Genomic DNA, 23,488 nt, shown 5'->3' with positions numbered 1-23,488 from the left:
ATCAAATTCTGCTCTTTTTTTTTGTCAAAAATATCTAAGAATCTTTCAAATCATTAAATATCCTTTTTTCCCCATTCAGGATTGTGCTTAACTTTGTACTCCTGATTACACCCTGACTCTTTTGCTCTTTGAAATATAGTTGAAATATGGTCCTTCAGGGTAGAAGCTGCTAGGTCTTATGTGATCCTTGCTGGTAGCTACACAATATTTAAATTGTTTTTTTTCTTATTACTTGCCATATTAGCTTTATAACCTGGAACCTTTGAAACTTAGCTATGATATTCTTATATAAGTTTTCTTTCAGGTGGTAATTGTTGGATTTTTTCTACCTCTGCTTTATTTTCTTATTTTAGAACTTCAGAGAAATTTTCCTTAAAATTTTTTTGTAATATTGAATAAAAATTTTTTTTGGTTGTAACTTTCAGATAATCCAACAATTCTTATATTGTCTTTACTTGATCAGTTCTTCAGATCAGTTGTTTTTCTGATGAGATGTTTCACATTCTCTTCTATTCATTCTTTTTGATTTTGTTTTATTATTTCTTGTTGTCTTATAATTAGATTCCCCTTGACCCAAATCTAATTTTCGAGCAATTATTTTCTTAAGTTTTTTATTCTTTTTCCAGTTGATTTTCTTGAGTAGCTCTTATTCCCCTCCCCCTAACTTTTCCTCGAGCTATCTTATTTGATTTTTGAAGTCTTTTTTAATTTCTTACAAGAACTTTTTTTGGACTATCATTTAGACTCGAGCTTTTTATTATCATTAATAGTCCCCTTAAATGCTTTCTAACCACAATGTTGCTAAGGAGACACAAATGAAAACAAAAAGTAGATAAATCTGTCAGTGTATGATGGGACTATGAGAAAGTTGGGTTGAAGGAAAAACTTTAGCATTCCCAGATAAACTGTCTCTCTTCCTATCTGGGCAGGTGGCTTATCATTCCTGCAAATTCTGTTCTCATAGCATCTCAATAGTCCTGAAGCTTCTCAGCCTCTGCCAGCCAATGAGCAGATTGAAATGAGGATTTGTGCCAGGTCAGAATGACAGGAATTACTGCAAATGGAGTGCATCTTGAGCAGGCCAGAATGCCTGGGAAAGTACAGCTTGGAAATAGCAAGCTATGCACAGACTAGGCAGGTGTGATTACATCACCAAGGCAGGTCACACTCATCCCCAGCTGAAGCCCAGATCTGTGTCTAGTCAGCCCAACTGGACCTGGCATCTCTCCACATGGAAGGTCCTTTTGGCTTCCACTCGGACTCCCACACTATCCCTTCATTCAGGCCAAACCTCTACCCAGAGGTTGAATCTTTCTTGAGGTTCTTTAAGTTGCTTGGGAGAACAACTTTTATTTATTTCTGTTGCTCTGCATTCACTTTGAGGCAATGTTCTTCATTTTGGGGGAGGGAATTTGGAGAACCTGAAGTTTTCTGACCTATTTCACCATCTTCCCAGATTCCTCTCTCTGGAATTCTTTTTAAAGCCATATTGGGAGGAAAAGGAAGACAAAAAGGTAGACTGTTTTCTCTGTTAAGAAGAGCATTTGGGTTGGAAATATAAGAACTAAAATGACTTATCTTGTTGCCTAAGATAAATAGAAAATAAGAGAATTACCTGGCTTTGGAAAGAACTGATGGATGGAACTGCTAAACTCCAATCAGTAGTATTGCAAAGATTGGGGAAAATGACGGGGAAAATTCTACAAAATTGGGAAGAAGAAAATGTTTCTTTAATTTTTTAATAGGGAGAACACAATTTTATCTAACTCTATGCCAGGGAACTTGACTTAGATTCCTGGGAAAATCTTAGATCATTATAAAGGTGACTAGTGAATTTCTAAAAAGGAAAGTGGCTATTACAGAAAACCAGCATCAAAAATAGGTCATGTGATAGACTAATTTCCTCTTCCCCCCTTTTTAAAAGCAAGATGTTTGAGTTGGTAGTTGAGAGGAATTCTGTACATAAAATTTACCCAGATTTTAGGAAAATTTTGGAGAGAGAAGGATTAATCAATAATATGATTAGAATCAAAAAATATCTAAACGACTAGACTCAGGATGATTATTGAGGGCTAGTGATATGAAGTCTTTAGTATTTCAGGAATTTAGACTTGGCCCTGTGCAGTTTGACACTTTTACTGGTAGCTTGGCTAAAAGCAAAGATGAAATTATCAAATTGCCAAGTGGTATTTAGCTTGGAGGATTAATAGTACCCTTAATGATGGGATTTGAAATTCAAGAAGAATAAATGTAAATTATTACACTTAGGTATAAAAAAATCAATCTCACTAGTTAGGAATAAAGATATATAAATATAAAGATAAATAAGATACATTTAGACATAAAAAAATCAGTCTCATAAGTATAAGATGAGTGAATTTTAATAGACTTTAAGCTTTATAAAAGTTGAGAATATGATATAGGAATCAAAAAACTAATGCAACCTTGGTCTATATTAAGAAAGTCATAACTTCCTAGAATATGAATAGGAATATGAATAGGAAAATGATAGTTCCTTCACGCTACCTTGTCAAGCAGTAAACTAGTATTAATTAATGACCTATTAGTTCCAGATTCTGGGCAAGGCACTGGGGCCACAAGTATGAAGAATGAAGCAATTCTAATAAGCAGGCATCATCTTTGTATTGTTAGATTTGCATTCAGAGTATTTTGTTGGTATTGGGATCTACAGTTTAAGGAAGACATTGATAAACTGGATAATGTCCAGAAGAAAACATCCAGTATAGAGAAGGGCTTTGAGTTAATTATATTAACATTGGGGGTATTTATCCTGGAGAAATGAAACTAATGGGGACATAATAGTTATCTTTGAGTATTTACAGAGCTTTGATACATTCTATTTGACTCTAAAGAGTGGAACTAGGGACAATGAGTATAAGTTCAAAAAAGTACTTTTTGGTTTGCTTACAGGAACAATTTCCTAGCATGACATTCCAGACAAGGTCTGACAAGGGCATCACCTCCCTTCTCCTAGAAGATTTTACTCTTTGAAGGCAGCCAAGAGCTAATGAGCTTTTTTTTTTGGCTACAGCATCACTCTAATGACTCCTATTTAGCTTCCAAGTCATTAAACATTCTCTCTCTCAATCTCAGATCCTTTTCAAAATAGCTTCTGTATTATCTGATATTTGTGGAATTGATTTTTTTTGGTACCAAAGTGCTAGAGTTTTTTTTAGATCTTTTTGGAGTATTGGCTTTTTGCACTTAGATTTCTAAATGCTGAAAAATATTATAGCTACCTGAATGCCAGTTAACCTCACCCTCACATTTCTCTAGCACTAAGCTTTACAATGGACTTTCTTCAATAGCAACCCTATGAACAGGGTTCACAATTAATTTCAGCTGTTGGTATATAGTAGATTTTTTTTTCAAATCTGTAATTAGCCAACAGAATATGATACAATTTTGTGGATAACTAATTAATGAATACATGTGTTTTTCATTTTCTTAGGGATGTTTCTTTTTTGTATGATGTTAAGGCTGAAAAACTAGCAGATTCGTGGCTTCCAACCCTGGTAAAAGAGATTACCTCCGCAGAAGAGCCACCACGTATGGGTTTGTCTATACCTGACTCATCAGTAAGTGCAACTTTTTGGCCACAAATTTTTTTCTTTTAAAATTCATTGAAAATAAAATAATAACATAGATGATTTGATCCGATTGTCAGCATTTGTGTATGAGTGTAATTATGGTAGCCTTTTCCTTGAATGATCTAGGTCCTACTTATCTTAGGGGAAAGATATTTTTTTCCTTCTTTTTTTTAAAGTTGTTTTTGTAATCACATTGTTTAAGGAGTTAGTATTACTGATAATGTATAGTCAAGACAAAAAGCATTCATTAAAAGCTCCTGCTAGATGTCAAGAACCCATGCTAATTACTGGGGATACAAAGAATGATGAACACTCTTTCTCCTTGAGGATCTCACAGAGTAGGGAGACAGCATATAAACAACTATGTACGTGAAAGATGTATACAGGATAAATTGGAAAGTGGATCACAGTTGCCTTTCTAAAGGTCATCTTAACAATGGTAAGATGTATCATTTTCAAGCTGATGATTTGGATTTTTAGAATTAATTAAATGGTCAGTTATTGGTAGAATGTAAGAAATAAAATCCATTGAGTTTCAGAGAACCTAGGACACGTATCTATTGACTGGACTCAGATACCAAATCTTCAATTTATTTTTCTACAGTATAGGTGATTTTACTTCAATATTACAGACTCTACCTAGCTCAAATCAAAATCACTCAAATTAAATCCTGAGTTTTTGGATGTGGGGTAATAGTTGGGTATCTTTAAGAATTCTTTTTCCCTTTCAAAGCTCCATTTCTTTTTCAGCCAAGGAAATTAACAGATACTGTGATCCCTGAAGAATTTCACATTGCATCCAACACAGGAGTTGAAGGTCTACAGTATTATGATGAGTGAGTTTTATAATTTAAATGGAACCCTTGACAATTACATTATTGCTAACTCTCTTGAATCAAAGAAATAATCCCAAGACTGAGAGCAGAAGGACATTTATGGCCCTAGGAATGGTTTAAACCCAGGGGTTTGTTGCTAAATATTTAACAACTGGCTTCCTGAAATAAAAAAAAAAGCACACAAAAACTTTTACATCTAATCTGCATTGTTAGTATTTATTCATCATTTTCTTAATAAAATCACTTCCATCAATTCAGTGACTCAAGTCCTGATTTAGAGTGTTTATCATTTTCCAAGGCATTGTAAAGATCAAATGAGATAAGACATATTAAGTGTTTTGTAAATGCTAGCTATTATTATTGATAACAATCTCATATTAACATATTTTATAGTTTACAAAGCACTTTAAGATATGTTACATCATTTGAACCTTAAAACAACAAGGACCCAGGAAGGATGCCCTAATGACTTCCTAAGATAAAATGGCTTAGAAAGGGATAGAGCCTCATTAGATGATAAAGTCCTTGTGGGCAGGGACTGATTTTGTTTTTATTAATTGTATCCTCAGTCGATCAGATTGCCTAGTGCATTGTAGCCACCTAATGTGGATTGAATTGGATCCAAGACTTAAGCCTGGGCTATTTCGTTGTCCATTCTCCTTCTGGGAGATGGAGAGTATGTGATTATGCATTATATCACAGCCAGATTATCCCTAAAGAATAATATATAAATTTCTTTTTCTGCAGTAAATACACAACCCTGCTCACGGACAGTCAGAATAGGCTGCTACTTTTCCCATCCATGTAAGTAGAGCTGCTTTTCAAATGCTTTCCAAAATAGAAAAGATATAATTTCTATCAAAGCCATCCACTACCCAATGATGTATGTGTTCCCTTTATTATATTTTGTTATCTTTTGAGTTTAGAGATTTGGTCCAGCATAATTCTGGTAACAGTAATTCTCCATTTCTGCAATTTTCCTCTCCTAGGAAACCAAATAAGAGAATTGAAGTGATACAGCTGAAGAAAGTGATGGATACGATGCTAGAGAAGGCTGGTGTAGATGCTGAAAAATCAGTAAACGCAACTCAGGTAGAATACCCTTCCTAAAACTCATCATGATGAAGGGTATTTCATCTCTTAGCATTTCCTATAACCGTAGAGCATGTATTAAAATGTTTTAAATCTCAAGGTTTACCCAATTGCAAAGTCTTTGTGTCTACTCTTTTAATAAGATGTTCTAAAAGTTTAATTATAAGAATGAATTCAGAGAGAGCCTGGATGGTGGAATGAATAAAGAGTTGGCTCTTCTGGCTTTGTGACCTGGACTCAGAGAGCTTTTTAAGAACTGAGTTTCAGAGCAGGTCCCAATTTGCATTTTCTTTAGGAAGTTTCCTATTGGGAATTCCCTACACTAATTCAATCACAGATCTAGCTCCCCAAAAAATCACAGAGACAGAATAGCATGACATAAAAAGTGCTGTTCTTGGAACCAGAGGACCCAGTTTCCGATCTCTCTCATATTTACAGCTGTATGATAATAGGCCTATCATCTGGTCTCAGCTTCATTAACTGTAAAATTAGGGGATTGAATTAAGACATCCAAAGTTCTTTCCAGCGTTACAATCCATTCCCCAGCTCCAGTATTAGCCATCTAATGAGGGTTTTGTGAAGTAATTGGCCAATTTTACAATGCTGTGCAGATGTTTTAAATTATAAATTTCTATAGAAATTTCTGGGTTATCTTGTGAGTGTGTAGTAGCTTTTTTAAAAAACTGTCAATGTGAAAGCATTAAAGTAACTGATTATAACTGTTACCTTCTTGGAAGATATGGCAGCAAGAATAATTCTGTTCAATGACCTAATAACAAACATCAGATGATCCATCCAGTACAGTTAGGTTTGAAGAGAGGCTCCCATAGATGGGGAGATCCTCCATGTGCTCCTGATTGTAGGTCATGTTCTAATTGTGTTAAGACCCAAGGCATGGCAGAGTCTCCTAGAAGAGATCTCTAACCCTTCAAAGAGTTTGACCTTTCCATCCAATAGGAAAGATTAGTGGGAGTGGATCTCTGACCCACTCAAATTTCAATATACATTTAGATGAATCCCCAGGAGCGCCTGCCTATGAGTATGTATCATATGGAAAGATAATACAGTTGGATGACAAATTGGGTCCACAATTAAAAAAGAGAGTTGCTTTTAGGTAACTTCAAAGTTCTTTTACTGACCTCAAGCTTCCTGTAAAAGCAAAGGGCCCTTTTTCGTTTTACCACAATATTCTATATGATGAGACACGAAAGACCACTAGCTCTGATGAGTATCATGCAGAGATCAGTGGAGAGATGCATGGTCAGTGTGAGCTGGCTGCAGCATACCTGCAGCGAGGAACACTAAGAAGCAGGTGGGGAAAGATGTCATCAATGAATTATAAAATAGGAAGAGAAGATAGACTAGTGACTTTCAAGTACATGAGACGATGGCCGGAGGAGAGAGCCGTTGGCTCAGTTTACAGGAGGACATGGACAGAAGTCAGGCAGGATGAGCAGGCTGGGCTGAGAGCTGTGATTGACATCACTGAAGGAAACCCCCAAGGCATTTAGCTGCCAAATTCATTTGAGGTGTAATAGTCCAGTGGTTATGGACTAATATTCTTCTCACTGTGAAGAAAGCTGTTGAAATATGAATGTGACCCTAGATATAACCTGGAGAAGATAACAGAAAGGGTATAATAATGTGAGTTTTGGATATCACCACCTGAACTGTGAAAAAGGCTACCAAAGAATCCCTTTTCTTTCATTTTAACTACAAAATGGGACAAACTTGAAAATCTGTTTTTTGGTGAATGCCCACCCTCTCCCCAGTATACAGCTTCCTTAATTAAATATATAGCAATAATAGTAATGATAATAATAATAACACAATAGCCCTCATTTATATAGTGCTTTGGGGTTTGCAAAGCGCTTGTATATCTACATCATTTCTTGTCATATTGTACAGAGAAAAAAATGATACACCAAGATGCTCTTTTCCTCTCCCCTAATAACTTACTTTATGACAGTGGGCAAACCACTTAAATTCTGTGGAGTTCATTTGGCTTGTTTGTAAAGTGTAAGATGTAAATATCTTGTTTTAAAGAAGGAAATTGAACTAGATTGTTATTTTAAGAATAGGATGGTGTAGTGGAAGGAGCACCAGACTAAAGATGAGAATACATGGGTACAAGTCCTTTCTCTCCCTTTGGCCAAGTTATTCAACCCTTCTGTATCTCGGGCTTCTCACTGTCAAATGGAAGGGCAGGGGATGATTCCTTAGATGCTTTTCAGCTTCAAAATTCTATGATTCTATTGTTTTATGAGGGAAAAAAATTTCCAAAGAAATGACATGTTTTCATTGTTTTTTATAACAATCTTTTTTCAAGGACTTGTGTAAGATAAACTATTTACTTTAATGACACACTAATCCCTTACTTATCTTCTATCAGATGCACAAAATTCTTGAAGTGCTGAAGACTGAGCAGAACATTTACAATACGGTATTTCATGAAATCATTCGACAAATCAGTGTGGAGTGCTCAGACAGAGGAGAACTTTTGTCTAATATAAGGTCAGGGCTTTGAGGGTATTAATAGTTGTCCTTTATTTTCTAAACAACATCACGATTATCTTTGTTTTTCAAAAAATGATAAAATCTTTTTCCCTATTTTAAGAATAGGTAGTCATGTTTCCCCTTTCTTTCCTGTGATGACCTCAAAGAGAATAAAACTGAGTCTCAACATTGGCAGGGATCCAGAAGTCATCCAATGCAACCTATATCTGAATACAAATCTATATCTGAACAAAATCCTTAACAAATGGTCATTTAGGATCTGTTTAAAGAACTCTAGTTAAAAATTGTCTAGTTCCCAAGGCAGCCAATACATGTTAGGATGACTCTAACTCCTAGAAGTGTTTCTTCATGTGAAGTAAAAAAATCTTCATGTTTTCAATTTGATCTTCAGTTGTGCCATCCCTATTCCAGAAGAAAACCTTTCAGATATTTGTAAGTGACTATGGTAACCCCCTCCCCCAATCTCCTTCTCCCATGCTACATCTTTTCTTCTCTAGACTAAACTTTTCCAATTCCTTCAGCTAATCCTCTCATGACATGACCAAATGAGGTCATACTTGTAAAGCTCCTTACAGACAACAAAGACCCCTTTCATGGAAGAAAGTGACTTCTATGAACCACTGGTATTTTCTTCTAGAATCCCTGTTTCATGTCCCTGGAAACTTTAGCAGATGGAGGAAGTAGTTTGGAACATGCTAGTTGGGGAGTGTCCCTCTAAAGGGTGGAGAAAAAGGATATTTTTCAGATTATGAAGTACCTCTTGAAATAGTAGTAGTGTAATCGCTTCTCAGGGTTTTATTTAAATAACATAGCAAAAATTATGACTTTCTCTCTCTTCTAGCTATGGACCTTATGACTGATCCTCTCAAATACCCCATGGTTTATCGAGACAGTCTCAGAATTGTCACAGAGGTGTATCCCAGGCTGTCTCAGTAAGGCCCTATCTTCATACACCCATATCTAGTGTGGAAATGCTAGCCCAACACTAGCTGTACTGACCCCCTTCCTACAGGACAATGGCCTGGAGAGAGACAGAGAATTTCCACATCCATAAATTCTTCTAGAGATTCCAACCAGTACAGTCACACCCACTTAGGTTTGAATCACTGTCTGCAGACAACCACATCAGTTAGCTCTATAGCTGTGATCAATAGCCATGATCAATAGTAATAATTACCAGCAGCAGTCCTACTGTCCCTTCTCTCATATCTCTCTGCAGCATGTCACAACTTACTACCATTGTAACGCAGCCTGGTTGTCAGATTCTGCTTTCCCTAGCCATGGCATTGACTCCCTCGAAGCCCAGTGGATAAAGCACTGCTGTGGTGGTTGTGATGGTGTGAGGGGGGTGTGTGTGTGGTGGGGGATGGAGGCAGGCCAGATCTCCCTGTGTACTTCTGATAAAATTTCCTGATGGATGACTTCTCCTAAATCTTAATCCTGGTTTCAGCATGGCATAATGGAAAGAACATTTTACTTAAGTCAAAGAAGTTGGGCTCTCCTCCTGGCCCTGTCACTTTAATAGTTACGTGGCCCTAGGCTAGAAAATTGACTTTTTAGTACCTCAGCTTCCTCATCTATAAAGGCTGGGCCAGAATAAATGATCTCTCTCCGGAGTTTCACACCCTAGCTCTGAGGTTCTGTTGGATTCTTCTAGCATATGTATCAGTTTTCTAAATGATCAAATTATCACCACTTCTACCACTGTTGGCAACTCACAGTTTCTCAGGCCTCCCATTTAATGCTTGATCCTATCAACATAAGCATAGTTTGTGCTTATTGTTACTTTACTATGGGAATTCAGGGGAACATAATTGGTTAAGATATGAATTGTAAAAGACTGGTTAAGTGTCTTGGCTCAACAGTTCCTAACTCATCTGGTTCTGTTGCTGAAAAGATGGGGAAATAACTCGAATAGCTATAATCTAAGACTTATGGCAGAGTTCTGAGAGGAAGACTACTTAAGTCTTTGTTCTCCATAGCTTTCCCAGTTGTTTTCCGTTCCTGCATCTGCCCTATATCCTGTTGAATAGTCTTAATTCTCCTTTGCAGAATTGGTTTTCAGATCATCAAAATGCTATTGACTGAATCTCTGGTATATTTGCCAAGAACTAATATGGGGAGAATCTATAAGCTGCTTGAAGTGGTGACATTCCAAGTATTCCTTGTTAAATTAAATTGCTACATTACTATTTAATGGAGGGATGGTGTTATCTCAGCACATTAGCAAGAACTAGATTGCCCTGTAATAAGTTTGTGGCACAACAATGTAGGTATGAGGCTGTTCTCTGTATGTCCACTGGTCAGTGGATGATGGGTCATGATAAGCTTTAGCTTCTTCTGTCTTCTAAAGACTTGACTAGTAACTGGGAGCCTCTTCCCTGAGTTAATCTGTATGGAAATTCCATGATGTTGGGTAGATGCAAGCTGGGGATGCGTGATCAAGTTCTCCATACTAGAAAAATGATGCTGTTATAAAGATGTTTGGCCTGGCATATAAAAATACTTAATAAATGCTTATTGACCGATGAAGTCAAATCCTAGCTACTGTCATGTTTTAGTGGATACTACAAGTCACCATGGAAGAAGTCTCCTGGATCCTATCAGGGCTCTGTTTGTGCCCCCAAGAACAAGAGCCAAAATTATTCTTACTGCATAGACCTTGGAAGCAAATAATGGTTCAATCTGGACTTCTTCCTCCTCAGGTTCTGAGCTGCATTAGTCCAGCAGGCAGAATGTCCCAATAAGGGCCGGAGACCCTTGAAATGACTCACAGTGACTTAACATATTGGTGCTAAGACACTTCCAAGTGTTTCTATGAAATCTTTGGGGCAAGCCCAAAGAATTCCTTTCTCCTAAAAGTCAGTGAATGGAAGTAATAACATTACAAGAAAGTATGCTATATTGACACTGACCCTTCCTCCTCCTCCTTTACTTTCTATTGAGAAAAACAGCAGGCACTCTTATAAACATCTTTGAAATATTTGCATGCATCTAAGAATGTCTGTTGTCTACCTCTATTCTATTACTTTTCCTCTTGCATACTTTCCATAAACTATCTTTTATTCACTCTAGTGTCCTTCCCACCTTTCCCCCCCCTCACAGGCAGAGGTATGTGAATTTGCTTGAGAAAATAGCTCAGCAGATGATTGATTTTTACAAAGACATGGTGGCCCAACGTATAATGGACAAGCGCATCATAGAAGAATTGTATAATTTTAAAAAGGTTGTTGAAGAGCTGAGCAGGTATGAACTTTGATTGTTTTTGAAAAAGAAAACCTGGTTTTGGAGAGAAATGAAAATATTCAGGAAGACTAGAAACATCAAAATTGAGGTTTCTTCCATTCTTAAAATAGAGAATGGAATTATGAAAATAATAATGTCACATTTATATGGATCTTTTGATTTCACAATGCCTTTTCCTCAAAACAACTTTGTAAGGTGGGTATAAATGAGAGTATGTGGACAAAAAGTGACACGAAGCTAAATTTAAGTATTCTACTTTGGCATTCTCTTTGGCAGCTCTTTCTCTCATTTGTTTTGCTCATTGTGGCATTTTGGGAGACCCTTAAGTGGGCTTGTTTTGGCAGGTATTTAAATTTAAATTACAGACAAAATTATTATAGTTGGTTTTGATGTGAATTCTATTGCCTGTTTCCCATGTTTTATTTTAAATTACTTAGACTACTCCTACTCTTCAGTCACTCAGCAGAGAGCTTTCTCCGTGCATGTATGGCGGGGAAGGAGAGAAAGCAATAAATGAGTAAATATGATTTGACAGCCCCACTTTGTCCCTTTGTCCCTTTCCCCCTCTACCTGTCCTGCTAGAAGTTAGATAAAACAATCTTGAGTCCACATTAGTTCTGTCATTTGGGAAATTTATAAAAAAAAAAAGATAAATCAAAATGATAATACTTTTTCTCAGTTTGAGCCTTCAGCCAGAGCAAAGCTCTGGAGGAGGGTCAAACCTTGTGACTTTCTGTTTTTATATATCGATGCCTTTTACCAGTAAGGAAATACACAGCTCAGAAACAATTAGGACTTTTTTTATTTCTAGCCAACTGGCTATGACACTGACTTAGAAAGGAAGTAAATAACTATTTTTTTAAAAAAGAAAATTTTGTATTTAAACACCTGTCTTTTCAAATAGAAAGGGTGGGAAAGGTGAAAATTGTACTTCACTAACTACCTGAATCCTTGGCCAGGGAACAGTTTGACAACAATTGGATTCTTTCCACACTCTGGTCACAGCTGACATATGACCAAGTGTCCAAAAATTCTAGCAGCTCTGGTGGAGCGCAGGCTTTTTCCACCATCCATGCTGAGCATCTCTCTCCTGGAGCTCTTCTCTATCACATGTGCTACACTGTGGCCTGGCTTAGCCCATCTGTGTACCAGGGTGTGTGCAACAGCTTCTTGGAGCCACAGGTAAGAGTGGGGTGGGGTACCAGGTACACACCAGAGGGGGATGAGCAGCCCTGAAGAGGGCTCAGCAGCTCCTCCACCAGAGGCACTGGTTCTATTTAAATACCTCCTGAATCCCAAACCCATGAATGGTTATGGGGATGTCTCCCCCAATCATGTGATGACTTCCCTGGGCAGAGAGCGGAGGAGAAAATGTGTTCCAACGGCCATGATGGTGGCTGAAGCAGGCACTGTGGAGTGCTTAGGGCTTGGTCAGCCATTGGACATCAAGGTCATCCATCCTGGTCATCTTCTCTTTTGTCCTGCCACTGGCCAGTAAGGCTGATGACCATGCAACTGCCTCACTTAAATCCAACCCACATGATGTCAGTGGTGGTCTTTGAAATCGAAGGAATTTCTGTGATCAGTAATTCTGTGACTTTCCCAAGATCATAGAGTTGGTGAGTAACAGAGCTGGAAATTGAGCCTCACTCCTCTGATGTTAAACTTAGTGTTCTTTTCACTACAACATGTGATCATGAGCATTTGGTTTTGGAAGATCACTGTACAATGTATGGCATGAAGATTGATGGATGTAACACATGTCATTGATGAGGGGGATGATGGATGGTAACGGAGAGGATATTTTCAGGCCCTGGTATACTGTGGAATAGACCAAATGTGGCCTTCCTTATCCTGGGATGTGGTTTGCCAAATATTTTTTAGCAATTAAAAACTTTTAATTCTCTGGTGTTATTAGTTAGTAGTCCATTAAGGCTTAACTCCCTGACATTTCTGAATATGTAGCTGAATTCCAGAGCAAAATAGTTCTACTTTTTGGGGGGAACTCACTTCCAAGGAAGTAAGCTATTCCAAATTTTTATTTTATATTTGAAGACACACACTGAAAGACAAATCTTTTTTTTTTTTTTTTTTGACCTCAAAGAGGTCATGTCTTTTATAAGGTCACAAGTAATAAGTAACAGTGCTGAGTTTTTAACCTAGGTAGGTTTTTTTCTGGGTCATTGAAGGAAACAAAATTTCTCCTTTGATTTTAGAGAGCTAGTTCTAGTTCGAGAATATGATTTAAAGTTGAGGAGAAAAGCAGAGTCCATCCATGAGGAGTTGAGGTTAGCTCTTCATAATGCCGAGAAGAATGCCAGGTGAGTTTCTTAAATCTTAACTAAATTAGATGGAGAAGGGAGAGGCTAACTGTTTTTAAAATAATGAAATGCTAATTATTGGAGTCCTAGGATGACTATGGATGCCTTTTGTAGAAACTTTATGTATCATTTCTCTTTTGAGGTGAGAGTAGGATAATGAGTCCTTATTTCTTTGATGAAAGAGTCCCAGTTGGATTTATTTTAATCATTCTGTTAATTGTGCCTTGCATGCTGTTTTCCCGGTTTTTCTTTTTTTGAAACTTGAACCCACTCTTCTTTTCTATTATAATCACATTATTACATGATTTAGTGATTTTTAGCATTTATATTATCAGAAACTATAGCATGGAATGGCAAAGTCAAAATTCTTAGTCAAGACAAAGAAGTGAAAAAATGCAAATGCAATATTGCTTCAAGCTATCATGCACTTCATAAGATGGAATGAATATGCTCTTCATAAGATGGAATAAAAGGGAGTCAATGTTTTGGTCTTATTGACCTGTTGTGCTTGATGGCTGCAGCTGCTATCTTTAGACAAGTCTTGAGCACATACAATTATTCTGTAAGGGGGGGAACTAGACTTTATAATATAAGCCTGTAAAAGTATACAGGAATCCTTTAAATGAGAGAATATTTATAAAGGGTCTAGTATAGTGCCTGACATACCTAGTCTGACAATTTTTAGTAAATTATATTTCTACCCTCTCTTCTTCTTCTTTCCCCATTAAAGAACATTTAATACTATCTCTTCTATTTTCTTCAATGTGCCACAGAGTACAAACTAATAGAACCTTGTGAGAACAACTCTTTATCAGAACAATATGATTATATTGAAACAAGAAAGAATATTTCTTCCCAAAGAGATCCTTCAGCAGCTTTGTGAATTGTGCCTTTAGTAGCCACTAGTCACTAATATGATTTGTTTCCCCTACTTTATATATATATATATATATATATATTGAAAGCTATCTCTCTTTAAGCAGTTGCTGGAAGAATATAGAAGGATCTATCATTAATATATCTTATAATTCTCAAATGTTTTCTGTTTCTTTTTCTCTTAATGGACACTCCCCCCTTCCCCTCAATTAAATAAACAAATAACAAAACACAAAAGCCTCCATTATTTTCTGGTACTGGGAGTTTCTTCCCACCAGATGGCAGATAGGTAAGATCTGGGACAGTATAAAATATGCGAATTATCTTAAAACTTGTGTCAAATTTCCAATTAATGTTATATTTTAGCATTATTAATTATAATTTATCAAATAATTAATAACACAGAGTATTTAATTATTTTCCATAACTCCCATGTTTAGATTATATGTTTTTATCAATTATCATTGCTTTAGATGTTGTGCAAGGACATTAATTAGATTGCAAATCTAATTCAGATGGCGTCTTCTTCCTCAAGTTTTTCTAGATCTCACTCTTTGATGACAATCTGTCCTCTTGATTGATATGAGTGTTTGTCATCGTGAGCATTTGGTTTTGGAAGATCACTGTACAACGTATGGCATGAAGATTGATGGATATAACATATGTCATTGATGAGGGGGATGATAGAATTGATGATAGAATTTCATCCAGATTCATGCAGATAGAATTGATGAAATTGGCAACTGGTTTGATTTGGTGTGGGGCAGTAAATGAGAATGATGATGGAATAGAGAATGATTTCTAACTTTGAACCTGGTGCCTGAAAAGACTATAATGTCCCCAAAAGAAATAGAAGCAGTAGAAAGATGCATATATTTAAGTAGAAATATAATGAACTCCATCTGGTTATGTCCAGTTTGAGATAACTATATAGGATGTCCAAATGGAGATGTCTAGTAGGCTTGTTGGGGATATAAGATTGGAACTCAGGAGAGAGAGAAAAAGACTGGATATATAGATATATCTGAGTGATTTGCATCTGGATGCTTATTGAACTAAGGGAACTGAGGAGAGAGAAGGTACAGGAGAAAGGAAAGTCCTAGGAGAGGGCTGTAGGGCACACTTCATACACTGGGGTCATGGATGAAGGACTTTCAAAGGAGGCTTCAGAGGAGGAGGCAGACAAACAGGAGATCTGGGAGAGAACATCCTCAGAAGTAAGGGAAAGCCATTAGTGCAAGACTCTCCTGAAAGGTCACTGGGGATAAGGACCTTTTGGTTACAGCAGCAAAGAGATTCCTGGTGACTTTACAAAAGATCACACTTCTGGTTTAGGGATGAAGCTAGAAGCCAGACTGCAAAGGGCTTATTGAGTGAGAAGTAAGAAAGTGGACACAGCCAGCTTACCAATGTTTTTCTAGGAGTTTGAGTGTGAGAGGAGGATTGTTGTTCAGTCAGTCATGTCCAATTCTTTGTGACCCCATTTTGAGCTTTCTTGGCAAAGATACAGAAGTAATTTGCTAGTTTCTTTTCCAGCTTGTTTTACAGATGAGGAAATTGAGGCAAACAGAGTAAAGTGACTTGTACAGGATCATAAGCTAGTAAATGTCTGAGTCTAAGAAAGATGTTTTCCTGACTCCAAACCCGGAGCTTCATCTGTTGTGCCATTTAGCTGCTCTTGTGAAAGGGGGGAAATAAGGAGAAATAGATTATTTTGTATAGTGGTTAATATTAGCTAACCAGTAAGAAAACTGAAATTGTCACTTCATTCATCACACTTAAAGGAGCCCAGAAACAAGTGTTAATTTCTATCCATAATATCTTATCTTTAACTAGATTTAAACTCCTCAAAGAAAATGGCATGATATTCTATTTTTTTAGCCACTGTTTTAGCTATTGTTTCTTTTCTTTCTTTATGTGTTAGGACTGGAAAACTGATATGATCTGGGTTTTTTTTTTTAGATAAAGGAGAAATAAAAGAAATGAATAAAGATATTTTACATAACTTGTGTTATCAGCATTCCTATTGAAAGCTCCTTGAAAGGAAGGAGCTTCCTTTTTTTTTATCCTCAGCACTTAGCACAGTGCCTGGCACTTAACAGATGTTTATTGATTGATTGAATAAATTGCAGTAGTAGCTGCTGGCATTTACATAATACTTCAAAGTTTGCAAAGCATATGACATATGCAGTTGTAACTGAAATATCATATTGTACAAATTCTAATAAAAGAAGAAAAATAACATGAAAGCTATTTCGAGAAAAGAAAAAATATCTTAGATTTTAGATTTTCATTGACTTCTTTTTCTTCAGAGATTTAGAAGAACCTTTAATATTACCTCTTCTATTTTACTCATGTGAGATGTACTTATTACCTGTATCTTCAGAGACTGTGCCACATATGGTGAATTTTCTATTTTATGAAGAAATTAATGATTTTAGAGCATGACCAAACCAGTGTATCCTTTGTCATTAAATTTAGAATTGTGGAGCAATATCATGACTTATATACATCACAAAGAATAAGGATGGAAACCGACATTAAGCAGTTAACTTCAGAAAGAGACCTCTGGAATTCAGCCAGCTATGACTTGGCCATAAAGGTAGAGAGAGCTAGACATAGCTCTGAGCCTTCTCTCCTCCCTTTTTTTCCAGATTCATTTTATAATTGTAAATAACACTAATAAAAAACTCAGGGTTAGAGAAATGTATGTTAGCCTTTCCTGAACCTCTTAACTGCTAATGCCCTCCTTATCAAGCTGCCTTGTTTTTAGTAACTTTGTAGTTATTATCTTTATGTTTATTAGGATATACTTAGGTATTTATTGACTTCTCTACTAGAATTTAAGTTCTTTGTGAGTAGAAATTGTTTCATTAATTATATTTGTGCTATTTTGCACATAGTAGATGCTTAATAAGTACTTGATTGATTGATAATTGGTCTATAAAGCTATACACCATGAAGACTGAAGACATTTATTAACTTAGTCTTCTGGACAGGAAGTCAGGAAGATGTGGGTTAAAATGCCACTATTTTACTTTTTTTTTTTTTTTAACTATATAACTACGGCCAAGTCATTTAATCTCTATGAGCCTCATTTTCCTCATCTGTAAAACTGGGATCACAACATCTGTAAAGCCTACTTCCCAAGGCTCTTATGAGGCTCAAATGACCCAGTGAAAATCTTAAACACTACATAAATAATAGTTATTATGATTGTCTTTAATACTTAGCTATTACAGTGTAGCTTCCAATAAGGAATCCTTTTCTCCTTACCTTCACCAGAATTTACTGGAGTATGACTGAGAATACATATTCTGTTTTCCATCAGTAAATAGAGATGAGAATAAGTAAGAGCTCCAAAATGTCAATTTAGCTAAGCCTAATGTCAGGTGTTGGAGGTTGGAGAGAGAAAGGGCTTTTATCTATTCAAGGAATAACTGCACTGCTCTCTTGGGCTCTACTATCTTTTTCCTTTGGTGTCTATTCCAAGTTAATGGTCTCCTTGTAGCCTGACAATTTCACTAGCAAAATCCCTTGATTTCCCATTTTCACACCTGCTTAATTCTTTCTTTATTCCCACCTGCGAAATATTAATAGTATCTGTGGCTATTTGGGAGTCTTAACAATAGAGAATCATCCCCAATGTCATCCTTTTAGAAATAAGGATTCATGTTTTAGAAACAATTATTATGTCTCTAGTAGCATGTTTCTAGGTCTCGTAACCTAATCAGCATTTTTATAAATCACTTTTAAGACAAGTGAGGGCTCAAAGGATAGAGAAATGAGTATGGAGTCAAGAAGACCTGAGTTCACATGTGGCCTCATACCCCTGTTAGCTGAGGAGCAAAAGAAAAAGTTTTTGAGCTAAAACCAAAGCAGAGACTTGGATTGTGGATAAAAGTGGTCAGTGATGCAGTGATGACACTCACAATAGATTTCTCCTTGCCACAGCAAACCACGTCTACTCACTCTGCTCTAGACAAGGCTTATTGTGCTAAGTAACAAAGGCAGAGGCTCTTGCTAGGTCAGTATATCCAAGATAGTAATATTTTGACCCTCCTGGGCTTAGTCTTCAGAGAGGTCTGTTCTTTTGTGCTATCAGGTCCAGTTTCCTATGGAATTGGGGCTTCTGCTTCTAATGGCCAATCCTTCTAACAGACTGAGTTGCACTTCTTTTGAGATTCATATTCTTCCACTTTCTTTTCCCTTTTTCTGCTGTTTAAGTTGTGGAGAATAAAATAACCTCTGAGTGTGTATGGTCTAGAACGCCAGTCCAGCTTTGTCTAATGAAAGTATTTAAGGTTTAAGAAAGTGGAGGAGTAACTGTTTTATTAAGCATCATATTCTTGTAAACACTGTTTAGTTGTTTTTTGTTTTTTGCTAAAAAGTACTAGCCTACCATAGACAATCTCCAAGCACGCATCTGCTTCCTGGGGAGTCAGTTCCAGCCTGATAGGATCATTGTGACCAACGCTCACTGAAATAAAAGAATTTTTTTTTAAAAAAAGGAGTCAGGGCTTCATCATTGGGTAAGGACTTAGAGTTCAATCCTACTCAGGTAGATACAAATCCACATTACTCTTGGCATTGAGTTGGCACTGCTCAGCCTTCTATTGAGTTCTTCTGTTGATTATCTCCAACTGATCTTGCCTATGGCTGATCTGTTTAAAGTTATTTGCATTTTGCCTCCCCCACTAGATTGTGAGCTCCTGAAGAGTAGGCTTGTTCTTTTGCCTTTCTGTGTATCCTCAGGACTTGGCACAGTGCCTGTCAGTCCATATGCATTTATTAAGTAAGGAACAAAAAGGAGGAGAGGCTCCTGAATATTGGAAGCCAGGGGAGAAACTGGAAGTGGTCATGGAGAGTCAAGAATATTCCAACTCCCTCACTTCATCCAGTGAGTTGAGGGGAATGAGTGAAATTGTAGCCAGTGCCAGAAAGAGTAGCCAAGATAGGTTTACCATCAGGGGAAATCATGTTTCAATAATTTCTAGAAGATGGAAAGAGGGAAAGAGAAAAAGATTCAGGATGAAGGGAAGTTTATTGTTTATGGAACCAGCATTCCAGAGGACACAGTGGAAGGATTGAGTGGCATTTGTTTGGGACTTTGGGTGAGAGCATTGAGGTAAATGAGAAGAAGGAATTGGAAGATGGGGATGGAGAATGGGGTTTGGATGAAGACTTTAGTTCATATATAAAATATGATAGGTATGAGAAGTTGGCCTCTTTTAGCCTTTCCTCAGGAGACAGGAACAGCAGAAGCTTGACCCAGGGTCAAGGTCTGGTTCCACCTCTCACCTGGTGATCTGATGAAGCAAGGAGTGGAAATCTTCCATACAGAAGAAAGTTCAGTTGAAGTAGATGGAACATAATAGGTGCTTAGTAACTTACCAACTGCTTCTAACAGACTGACTGCTCAGTCAGGGGATGGAACACTACCCTCACTTGCAAATAATATCCTTTTAGGGCTTATGGAAATGAGCAGAATGAGCAGAGGACTCACGAATGAATGCTACCTAGCGCTTAAATATAGATGACACAAAGTTGGTTGGGATAGTAATGTGTTAGGTGGCAGAAACAAAGCTGAAAACAATCCAAATGGCCCCAAACTCCCTCAGTATTTTTATGAATTCATTGAACACTCCCATCTCTCAATCCAGAATTCAGTACTGTCAGGGATGTTGCAGATAGGATTAGTGGAGCAGGTAGAAAGTTAGATCTCCAAAGTTCTCTCCAGTTCTAATGTTCTATTATTCCATTTTCCTTATTTGTTCTAATTCAACAGTTTTAGAAAAATTCAAGTTTGGTTCTGGTTCAAACTGATTAACTAGATGAGTGATTTTTAAAAACCAACCCTTTAGTTTATTTATTTCCTAGTTCTCTACAACTCAACATTTGCATTTAATTTGGTACAATTTGTCTCTATTCAGTCCAAATCCTGATAATCATATATTGTTCTTAGAGACAAGTGCTAGTCACACTGTTATGCCCAATTTACAGATGAGGAAATCTGAAACTAGGGGACTGGGAGATAGTTGTATCACTTCTGACTCTAGTTACAGTATTTTCTCCACTAGTGATAGACTTGTGAGTTGCCCTGGCAAAAACCAAAAACCAAAACCAAACTCGCTTCACTATAAATCTGAAGTTCTGCTTAGTTTGAACTTCATGGAACAAGATATCTACTGGCCTCTCTCCAATTTTACTCTTCTCTGAATTGTAGCTTATTTTTGAGTGTTGTATTCCCCCATGAAATTGAGATTCCTCAAAGCCAAGGACCATCTTTCTTTTTCTTACTTGTATCCCCAGTGTTTGGCACATGTTAAGTGTTTAATTTGTTTATTAAATTGAATTAAACCTAGTGATTAGCCCTTTAGAACTAAGCCTCTGCAGATAGTAGATAGTTCTTGTACAACAGATGTACACTATATTACTGAGACTATACTCAAGACCTTTCCAGTTTGCTGATCTTTTCTGACCTTGTGTTCTACTAGCAGAGCCTGGGAGAATCCAGGATCACAACTGCTTGCCATGATGAGGCATTGGAGAACTTTAGGGAGGAAAGGAAAAGAAGGGAGAGAAATGAAGTTAACAAGTTGAAATTTTTGTTGGATATATGTACTTTTATATTTGGGTTCAAAAATTTTACTCATAAATTGAATTAAGGCTTAATAGAATTTCATTAAGTAGAATCAAAGCTGTTAGTTAACCATAAGCTAAAAACGTGAATGCTGTCTCAGGTTGCATTAATAGACATGTAGTAGCCCGAACAAATGAAAAAGTATTCCTCCTGTTCTCTTCATCTTGATATGTTGTGTTTAATTCCACATTTTAAGGATGTTTCACTAAAAGTTTTACACTGAAAAGATGAAGAGAATCCAAAAGATGATCAGGATGGTGAGGAGTCAAGAAACTATTTTATATGAAGAATAATTGAACTGGGAAAGTTAAACTTGAAGAAGAGATATTTTATGGGAGATATAGTTGCCTTCTTTAAATATATGATAGGCTGTTGTCTGGCAGAACTGGGCAAATGTTGAAAACAGAACCAGGGCCAATGGTAGAAATGACAAGGAAACGTAAATTCACATATTGGCTCAATAAACAGAAAAACAAATCATGTAATTAAACTATCCTCATATGGAATGGGTTGTCTTGTGAAAAAATGAACTTCCCATCGTAGTACCATTTCAAGTAGAACCTAGATGAACATCTATCAGGGATGTTGCAGACAGGATTTCTGGAGTAGGTAGGAAGTTGGATCTTCAAAATTCTCTCCAGTTCTACAATTCTATTGTTCTATTTTCCTTATTTGTTCTAATTCAGTGGTTTTAGAAATATTCAGGTTTGGTTCTGGCTCAAACTGATTAGGTAAGTGATTAAAAAACCCTTCAGTTTATTTATTTCATGCTTCATTTAAGATCAACTTTGCATTTATTTTGGTACATTCAATCCAAATCCTGATAATCATATTATTTTCTTATAGGTCATTGATAGAAACAATATCACACTGGCCAGAAGACTTTATCTTAATGAAAAGGCTTGGAATAAGTATGTCACACATTTCATTGTTCTGCTGGCTTCCCAGGTAAACTTCAATTTAAGAGGCTTGTGGGAGCTGAGATTGTGGGCATTTGTGTGTTTGGGGGGGGTGGCAGGAGGGTGGATGTATCTGAAATTATAAGACTTGTACCCAATAAGAATAGAGAATGTGTGTGTGAATAGAAATTCCATGAAATAAGCCTAAAAAGGTGTTTGAAGCCAGATTGATGATGTCTTTTAAATGGCGGAGAATGGAGTATGTATTTTTTTCTGGTAGAATCAGAGACCACTAAAAGACTTGTCTAAGGAAACAATGTGAACAGACTTATGCATCAGGAAGGTTACTTTGTTTTACACAGAGAAGGATGGGTTGGAGAAGGGAGAAATCAGGCAGATCACTTAGACAGTTACTATAATAATCTAGGAAAGATGAAATTGTAGCGGTTGGTTGATAGGAATGGGAGTGGAATGGGCTAGATTCCAGAGCAACTATTGAGGTAAAATCCAAATTTATCTTATTACAGGTATGTAGTAGCTACTTTATGCCATAGGGCGGGCAGGTAGGTGGGGCAGTAGATAAAAATAGACGTACCTGAGTTCAAACCTTGCCTGAGACATTCACTAGCTGTGTGTTACCCCCTGGACAAGGCACTTTATCCTATTTTCTCAGTTTTCTCATCTATAAAATGAGCTGGAGAAGGAAATGGCAAACCACTCCAGTTACTCTGCCAAGAAAAACTCAAATGGAATCATGGAGAGTTAGATACAATTAAAAAGCAACTGGACAACAATATGTGCCAGACATAATGTTAAGTGCTAGGGATGCAAGGTTGCATGTGGGTGATGAGGAGAGTGAGCAATTTGAAGATGATCGTATTTGATAAGAGAGGTTGGGAAGATAGGGAAAAATCTGGAAGCAGAAATGGTGAATTTTTATTTTCTATATGTAGTGTATGAGATTCATGTAGAGAAATAGAGGATAGATATAGATATATACGCGTATATATACACACATTCACACAAACACACACACATATATATGTATGACTATAAATCATCTCCATCACCTTATTTTGATGACTTGTGAGTAAATATACATATACAAATATAGGTATATATATATATATATAAGAACGTGTATATGTGTACATAATACATGCATGTATATAGAAATTTATGTATATAAATAAGGGATATCTAATGTAACAATATGTATATATATATATATATATATATATATATATGAAATAGGATATACAAATATCCTTTATGCTTACAAAACATATGTATGATATATATTCATATTCAAACATACCATATGTGCATGAATGCATATGTATGCACTCAATGCTCATATATACACACAGTATACATGCACATGTGTTTATGTATTTATAGGTGTCATATGTATGTCATTTTACATAGAGATGAATTAAAATTATGG

The 23,488-nt window shown here is 36.6% G+C and overlaps 1 protein-coding gene across 2 annotated transcripts in view; it reads left to right on the top strand.

Annotated features, from left to right (window-relative positions):
- Positions 1–23,488, top strand: part of AXDND1 (axonemal dynein light chain domain containing 1) — a 124,590-nt gene that overhangs the window by 20,017 nt on the left and 81,085 nt on the right. For both annotated transcript variants that reach the window (XM_051998855.1, XM_051998856.1), the window contains exons 5-13: positions 3,473–3,599; positions 4,362–4,447; positions 5,195–5,251; positions 5,437–5,539; positions 7,932–8,053; positions 11,162–11,302; positions 13,519–13,623; positions 16,981–17,101; positions 21,989–22,090. In XM_051998855.1, coding sequence (XP_051854815.1) covers positions 3,473–3,599; positions 4,362–4,447; positions 5,195–5,251; positions 5,437–5,539; positions 7,932–8,053; positions 11,162–11,302; positions 13,519–13,623; positions 16,981–17,101; positions 21,989–22,090 — 964 coding nt within the window. The remainder of the gene's footprint in view (positions 1–3,472; positions 3,600–4,361; positions 4,448–5,194; positions 5,252–5,436; positions 5,540–7,931; positions 8,054–11,161; positions 11,303–13,518; positions 13,624–16,980; positions 17,102–21,988; positions 22,091–23,488) is intronic.

Source organism: Antechinus flavipes, chromosome 4, assembly GCF_016432865.1.
Source record: "Antechinus flavipes isolate AdamAnt ecotype Samford, QLD, Australia chromosome 4, AdamAnt_v2, whole genome shotgun sequence".
NCBI classification, from domain to species: Eukaryota; Metazoa; Chordata; class Mammalia; order Dasyuromorphia; family Dasyuridae; genus Antechinus; species Antechinus flavipes.
The sequence above is the reverse complement of the archived record's forward strand: the minus strand, read 5'-3'. Positions and strand labels throughout refer to the sequence as shown.